This window comes from Cantharellus anzutake (genome assembly GCF_015039405.1).
Source record: "Cantharellus anzutake strain C23 chromosome Unknown EI90scaffold_75, whole genome shotgun sequence".
Classification (NCBI taxonomy): Eukaryota; Fungi; Basidiomycota; class Agaricomycetes; order Cantharellales; family Hydnaceae; genus Cantharellus; species Cantharellus anzutake.
The window spans coordinates 320,380-328,751 of record NW_024067025.1 but is presented as its reverse complement, the minus strand read 5'-3'; the positions used below and the strand labels follow the sequence as shown (position 1 = coordinate 328,751).

Sequence of the window (8,372 nt, the reverse complement as noted above, 5' to 3'; positions counted from 1 at the left end):
AGGAGGAGGAAGGAATGGTGTCGGAGTGGGAAGCAGTAGTGGTCTTGTCAAAGACATTGGAGGTGGAGGGTTTTGCATGACGAGTTACTTCGGATTTATGCTCCCAATAGCATGCATCGAAAGTCTGTGATAAGGTGCAAAGTTCCGAAAGGGTGGATGGTTTCCCTACCCTGGCAATGTCATCTTTGATACATTCTGGCAATCCATTATAGAAAAAATGGCAGAGCACAGCTTCTCCATAACTGTGAAGTTGTGATGCATGTTGATTGAACTCGATGATGTACTTGTTAATATGGTGCCTGTCCTTCATATCCAGGGTCATAAGTTGGACTTTGGCATCACCCACAGGATCGTGAGGACCGAAGTTGGTGTGAAGTTCATTGACGAACTCCTGGTAGCATCCAATGAGGATGAAGTAAGGAATTTTGGTCAAACAGCAGGTCCAGCCTCAAACCAATCAAGAGCCATTCCCTTGAGGTAGGACTGTGTGAAGATGACCTTGGCGCAATCACTAGCAAAAGCAAGGGGGTGGTCTTGGAAATTCAGTTCACACTGGACCAAGAATACTCGGAGTTCATGGGGATCTTTTCCATCAAACTGTTCGGGCTCATGGACCTTGGTCCGGAGAGCGGAAGATGGTGGAGGAGGTGGGTGTCCGGTGTGACGAGCCAAGCTGGCAATGGCCTGGGCTAGCTGTGTGATAGCTACATTGGGAATGGGCTCGGCATCATTGGTGGCTGGGACAGTAGGGATAGGAGGATCAGCAGGAGGAGGTCGATGAAGTTGGGGACCTCGGAGCTGAGTCCAAAGAAGCAGACTGGATCTATGGGCTGTTCAGTGGCATCTCCGAAGTCGGAATCTGCAACTGGTGATCGATTTCTAACGGGGTGCATGATCAGAGTCGATGGGAGAGGGGTTTCTAAATTAGAGAAGCTGCAAAACTCAACTGGGTTTCTCACCAGATGACTAGGACCAGGCTGCGAGGGTTCGGGAGATGGTGGGGTGGAGTCAGGAACCAATGTGCATAGTTGTGAACGAGTGCGAGGGGCTCTGGGTGCCATACAAGATGTGTACTGTCAGGGAGTGATAAAATACTGTTAGAGACTGGATGCGAGATGAAGGGTACGTCTCTGTGGTGGAGGGCTTCGGTGTCAAAGCACACGGCAAGGAGGGCAGTGTCCCTGGGCCTTTCCCTGGAAGGAGGCCGGAGGTAGAGAATGGGCAGAAGGACCGTGGCCTCAGCGACTCGGAGAGGAGTGCTGTGCCTATGTTCGGTAACACTTAGGAGTCTGGTCCTTAACTTCAGAACAAGAGGGCGCAAACTCTGGGGGGATAGTCTTGTCGTCGATTTTGCACTGAGGTGCCATCAACTACAGTACAGGACTTATATACATAATAGAAGACAAATGAGAAAACCCAAGGGGGACTTACCCACTTGCCAGGTCAGCAAGCTCCTGAGAGAATCGCCTTATCGAGCATTTGTGGAGTGGGTAGGTGAAGGGTGGAATTAGCGACAGCTACTGGGGAGTGGGAAAACCTTTGTGGAGTGGGCGGAGGTCCTAGGAGGTCCATAGTAATATTGGGTAGATAGAAATATTAATAAACATATGAGGTGAGGATAAGAGGTACCGGAGAAGGTACTGGAGATCGGAGGCAGAGGTGAACTGGAGGGTATGGTGGAGGTGTGGGGGGGAGGATGGACTGGAGGTGGACCGGAACGGTGGTGGAGTGGAGCAGAGGTGAGGCGGAGTTGGTATGGATATGACATTCGGCTTCAGCAACTCAGACCAGGAACGCTGTGCCAAGTTACACATCTGTGCCCTAATTTACTTACTGGCAGCGAGAACTAAAAAGGGGGAATAACTCCAGTTGATTTTATCACTAGGGTGTAACCTATCTACAAGTTATGTATATATAGTTACAGCGAGGGTGGGCCCATAAGTGGCGAGGCCAAGTGGAGTGGAGCTAACGGAGTTAAACGTTAGCCGACTGAATATTACTGACAAGTCGGGTTATGAGGTTAGCAGAATGGCAGGCTATAACCCAGAAACGGAAAGGAGGAATAGGCCCGAAGGTAGGCTTGCAGGGCAAGCAAGTGAATTGCCCAGCAGGGGCAGGAGTGAGCTAGCAGACGTCGGAGCTGTCCAGAGGCCTTTGGGGTTCTGTACTTAGGGAGGTTATATTGAATTGAGGGGGTGGTGACCATCGAGGGAGTCGGAGGTGATTGCAGAATACAGAGGCTCCGAGGTTAGTGATGAAGGAGTGGAGGTAGTCTGGAAGGATCGGAGGTAGTGGAGGATGATGGCTGTAGATGGATATGACAGTGTCTGAAGTGTCCCTTGGCCTTGTCTTATTTTTATTGCTTGTTTTAACAGTAGCAAAATAACTGTTTTGTTTACACTTTTGAAATCTGGAGTGTTAACCAGCTCTCCTGTTGAAATATTTACTTAATATTTCTCTCCCTGGTTGCTGCCTTCTACAAGTAACATCTGAAAAGTGTAATATCTCCCATGGGCTCCATGGGTTTCCATGGACTTTCATGGGCTTCCATGGGCTTCCATGGACTTTCATGGGCTTTCATGGGCTTTCATGGGCTTTCATGGGCTTTCATGGGCTTTTGTGGGCTTTCATGGGCTTCCATGGGTTTTTGTGGGGGGCCATGAACACCCATGTACAACATTATCTTCCAATTTCCATGGAATTCCATGGGTACCATGAATGCCCATGGATACCCATGAATACCCATGGGAGTGTTATTAGAAGGGTCCATGAATGTTCATGGAGGTTTATGGAGGTCCACAGAAGTCCATGACAGTGCATGAACAATAATATACTTGTCAGGACTCAGCCCTCATCCAGGGGCAACCTGACCTTGGAGTTGGGTGTGTGCAGTGTTCTGGGCAGTGGGGCACTAGTTCCTCAAACTCACTGAGGGGGCTTAGTGGGGAGTGAGTTGAGAAGAAGGGTGAGTTTCCCTATCCCTGCTAAGCTACTATAAAAGGAAGTGGACTGTGCCAGTGTATAGCATGACTGTGGGCAGAAGCCAGGTGCATTCTCACAACTTGGAAAAGGTGTCACATGGGCTAGGTGACATTGTTGCCTAGCCCATGTGACTTTTCCTGTGGGTCTGTTTGTGGGTTCCTGGTTGTAAATACACATGGAAAAATAGGGAAAATGGGGAGAGACTGGGGGGAGGGGTTTCAGGGTTGTATGGTCAGGTGAGGTGCCCTGACAATACTATAGCAAGTGAAAATATCAGTTGAAATTGCAGGACTCCATAAAATATAGAGACCCCTGGGGACCCAACCAAAAGCCTTTATACTGTATGTCTTCACAGGAGTCTGTATAAATGCTATAACTATGGGGCTGAATTGGTCCATTTCCATAGGTTTTGGGTGCAGGATAGGGGGTCAGCATAGGGATGATTCTACAGATAATGTGGCAGAGGTTGTGAGAGCTTGGTTTACAATAACATGGTTGGGTCAGGTTTTGTGTAATGATAGTTTGTTGGATACTAATTATTTACATGGCATGGGATACTGTACTCCACAGAGCCCATAAGAGGCTAAGAATGGGAAAATCCCATTTCTATAATAATAAATATGAACTTTGATTTTTGTGCCACAACTGTGAGTGTCCACTGAATATGTTGGTGTGCTTGTTTAAGCACTGGTGTAGCCTCACACTCCCAGTCCATCAGCACATGCCATAATGAGGTTACATATATTATTAATGAGGGGATTGAGGTTAAGGGTGGGGAATACAATTCTTACAGCCAATCACAGGTGCATCATACATGTGAGGAGCTGTCAGGGACACGTCCAGGGTCAAGGTGGCCCAGGTATAGCACCCAGTGCTGAGGACCTTGCAGGGGGTGGATCGGGTGTGCGTACTGGTGGGCCTGATATGGGACAGCTGTCCCTGGCCACTTAGACTGAAGTGGGAAAGATGTATTGTTATTAAAAGAGAAACTAAACTAGGTTAGGGTACTTGCCTGAAGTGGGAAAGATGAGAAGAAGGTTGCTTCTCTGGTTCCCACTTCGGCTGTGTTTATATACATGTACCCAGGGTCACATGCAGAGTGCCATGCCACTCTCGCACACAGCCACAGTGTGATATCCATACCAACTCTGCCTCACCTCCGCTCCACTCTGCCACTGCTCCGGTCCACCTCTGGTCCGTCCTCCCCCTGCACCTCCAGTTCACCTCCACCTCCGATCTCCGGTACCTTCTCCAGTACCTCTTATCCTCATCCTAAACGTTTATTAATATTTCTATCTACCCAATATTACTACGGACCTCCTAGGACCTCCATCCACCCTGCAAAGGTTTTCCCACTCTCCAGTAGCTGTCACTAATTCCACCCTTCACCTACCCACTCCACAATGCTTGATAAGGCGATTCTCTCATGAGCTCACCGACCCAGCAAGTGGGTAAGTCCCCCTTGGGTTTTCCCCTATTTGTCTTCTATTATGTATATAAGTCCTGTACTGTAGTTGATGGCACCTTAGTGCAAAATCGACAAGACTATCCCCCAGAGTTCGCGCCCCCTTGTTCTGAAGTTGGGGACCAGACTCCTAAGCATTACCGAACATAGGCACAGCACTCCTCTCCGAGTCGCTGAGGCTGCGGTCCTTCTGCCTGTTCTCTACCTCTGGCCTCCTTCTGGGGAAAGGTCCAGGGACACTGCCCTCCTCGCTGTGTGCTTGACACACAGCCATCCAGGTGTCTCCATGGGAGATCCCAAGGACATCTGCTGTGGGTGCACAACAGGAGTGCACCCAGGTCATCTGGCATGCCTGGGACCGGGCACATCATGCATGCAGGTTGCAGGTTAGTAGACATCAATACAGAGAAAGCCATCCATGTGATAAAGAGAAAGAACAAGAGTAAAGTAAAGTAAAGAAAGGGGAAGGATGGAGGGGTAATAAAAAAAGAGAAGAAGGAAGAAAAGGGGGAAGCAGGGCACTGGGTGGAGCCAGGTGGGCAGGTGTGCCCTGACAGGAGCCCAGGGAAAAACATGCATACATCTCCATCAGTTTTGGTCACAGCAAAATTTATGTAAATAGTACTGGTGAATATAGACATGTCAGTGCTGCCTGTCTTTAGTAACTTTCATCATTAATATGGCAATATTTGCTTCACACTTGATTGAACAATGGAAATCCCCCCTCTGCTCTGACCATCTGCACATCACTGTGGCAGCATTGAGTGTCAAATCCTTGTAACAGAGCAAGCTGTTACATAAATGGCCTTTGGGAGTTCATGAGCATCCATGGGTGTCCATAGAACCAATGGGGGCCTGTGACTACCCTTGAGGGTCCAGACCTCTGAAACATGGGAGTCCATGAATATCCATGGGATTCCATGAACACCCATGGGAGTCCATGAACATCCACAGAAGCCCATGACCACCCATGGGAGGCTGTAAAAGTCATGTAATTTGTCAGAAAATCCATGGAACTCCATGAAAATCCATGAAAATCCATGAAATTTCAAAAAATCCCATGGAATCCCATGGAATCCCATGGAATCCCATGAAATGTCATGAAATTCCATGAAATTCCATGGAGCCCATGGAGCATCTATCACTTTTCACGAGTTACTGCCTTTTACTACAGTGGCAATCTTAACTGTATTTCACTTTTTTGCACTGGAGTGATAACCAGAAATGCTTGAGAAAAATAATACTCTATTTTCTTACTTCTCTCAGGGGGGCTTAAAGGGTCTCCTTCCTTTTTCATGCTCTACCTTGTATTTACAGAATTTATTTACAGTGTATTTTCCTCAAACTGAATAAAAAATGAACTTTTCATGCTGTAGTTCTACTGCACTCAGCTGCACTAAACTGTGGCCTGGCTGCACTCAGACTGCACCTTGAATTCTCATTGTCCTTCCTTGCCTAAGCTATTTTAATGTTTTAATTAGGACTTGGCTGTGCTGCATTTGTTGCAGTTTTTGATTTCAAATTCTACTTGTTTCCCATTAAGTTTGCTATGACTTGGTCATTCTGAATTCAGACTGCACATTACTGTGCATATGGCTGTGCTATGACTTTCAGCTGATTTACTCTATTTTTATCCACAGTTAGTAGAAATGTGATTTGAAATGTTAAACAAATGAAATGGTTCAACTTTTAGAACGAAAAGAGTTGATAGTAGTTAAGAATTGAACAAACAAATGTGTTAGAGCTCTCTGCTTTATTAGTACATTTTCCCCTAAAATTCCCACCATGGTCCATCATAGTTTTGTGCTTTTTCATGGTTTTCCATCCATTTCCCCTGGTTCCTGTTCATATTCTTGTATCCTAATCCTCCATATGTATTGTTTGTTGTTATACTAAGTTGTCCACAATGATAGCGTATTTTTATGGATTTTATTCAGGGATTGAGACCTCTAGAAGTTGTCTTCCCACACATCTTTAGGTTACCAACTTCAAGTCCATATATCTCACTCATTTCTTAATGGTTTTTCACGTTCTTAGCACCATAAATTTACATTTATTCCAACCTTTCTAACGATACTAAGGTCATACTCTAACTCTCAGTATTTGCCAAGTTAGCAAAAGTTTGCATGCACAGTCAGTAATTGTCATATTATGAGGTCTCAGGGTAGCTCAGCACACAGAGCCGTAAGTGATACAAGGGTGTGTATTTTATGGTAGTGTGTAAGCAGTTACCCGGAGGTTCCCGCTTACCCACGTGACTATATGTATCTTAATTACATGTGGCTCAGGGTTCGGGGCTATTGCCCTGACACATATCCACCTCCAATCTACTCCGCCACTGTTCCGGTTCACCTCTGGTTTGTCCTCTCCCTCACCTCTGCCATATCCTCCAGTATACTTCCAGTCCACCTCCACCTCCGATCTCCGGTACCTTCTCTGGTACCCCATATCCTCATCATAGAAGTTTATTAATATTTCTACCTACCCAACATTACTACAGACCTCCTAGGACCTCTGCCAACCCTGCAAAGGTTTTCCCATTATCCAATAGCTGTCGCTAATCCCACCCTTCATCTACCCACTCCACAGTGCTTGATAAGGCAATTCTCTCATGAGCTCGCCAACCTGGCAAGTGGGTAAGTCCATCTTGGGTTTTCCCTTTCTTCTCATTTGTCTTGTATTATGTATATAAGTCATGTACCATAGTTGATGACACTTGAGTGCAAAATCGATGACTAGATCCCCCCAGAGTTTGCGCCCCCTTGTTCTGAAGTTAAGGACCCAGCACTAGCGTTACCAAATGTAGGCACAGTGCTCCTCTCCGAGTTGCTGAGGCCACAGTCCCTCTGCTCGTCCTCTACCTCCGGCCTCCCTTCCAGGGAAAGGTCCAGACATGCTCATTCCCTCTTTGCCATGTTCTGACAGTATTTTGCACTCAAGTCATTCCTTTAACGCTCACTATGTCTAGAGTGATCCGTACCCATTCACAGACTTGTGGCTTGATTATAGATGTGACGCCGAGAGCAGGCACCAGTTCTGGTCATCCCATTCCAAATAGATGTGCTGGAGCTGAGTCTCCTAGTCCTATTTCTCATACCATTCCATCTACTACTAGCTCACGATCTTCCTCTGAAAGACGTTCACCTTCTTTATGTTTGCGACCTAGACATTCACGCTCCTGCTCTTGAGCTACAAACCACTCTTTTATAGGTTCCAACTTCGACCGTGTTGTCGCCAGTAGCATGCACGACTCGGCTGTCTTTGTTGAGGCTGTTAATGAAGATGGGCTGGTTCCTCATGAACCTGTCCCTATTCCACCTATTCCTATTCTCGTTGGTGATGACGATGAAGTTGAGCAAGTCCCTGTTCCAGTACTCACCCAGTTCACACAGGCAATCACCCATCTTGCTCGCTCCACTGCTTGTCCCACTCCAATCCCTGTTCCAGTTCCTGCTCCTGTACAACCTCCCACTCCATCCACCTCCCTTCGAACCAAAGTTTGAGAACCCAACCAGTTTGATGGGGTTGATCCTCGCAAACTCTGCACCTTCTTGGTCCAGTGTGAACTGAACTTTCAGGACCACCCCCTGGCCTTTGTGTGAGGTCTCAGTGGGGTAGCTCAGCACACAGAGCTGTAAGTGATACAAAGATGTGTATTTTATGGTGTGTGTAAGCAGTTAATGGAATGTCGGAAAATCGCGAGATCAATCAAAAACACAAGACTTGACATTTAAAATGCCAAAATTTGACGTTTAAACGTGAAATTTGGCATCTAAACATTGTGATAAATTGTTTATGACATTTTTTGATATTATTGAATGCGTTTTTATACCCCTCAAACGCTCTGAATATGTTTTTAATAACTTAATAAATGTGTCATAAATGCTTCCTACAGCATCAAAATCGTCAAAAATCTGTCTCATAT

At 46.5% G+C, this 8,372-nt stretch overlaps 1 protein-coding gene across 1 annotated transcript; it reads left to right on the top strand.

Annotated features, from left to right (window-relative positions):
• Nucleotides 1–7,407: 7,407 nt before the first annotated feature.
• Nucleotides 7,408–7,950, top strand: EI90DRAFT_3131373 (uncharacterized protein; the record flags this gene model as incomplete). The annotated part of the gene is made up of 2 exons (XM_039064385.1): nucleotides 7,408–7,600; nucleotides 7,658–7,950. 2 exons carry the CDS (start codon nucleotides 7,408–7,410, stop codon nucleotides 7,948–7,950), a joined length of 486 nt encoding a protein of 161 aa, XP_038910745.1.
• Nucleotides 7,951–8,372: the final 422 nt, after the last annotated feature.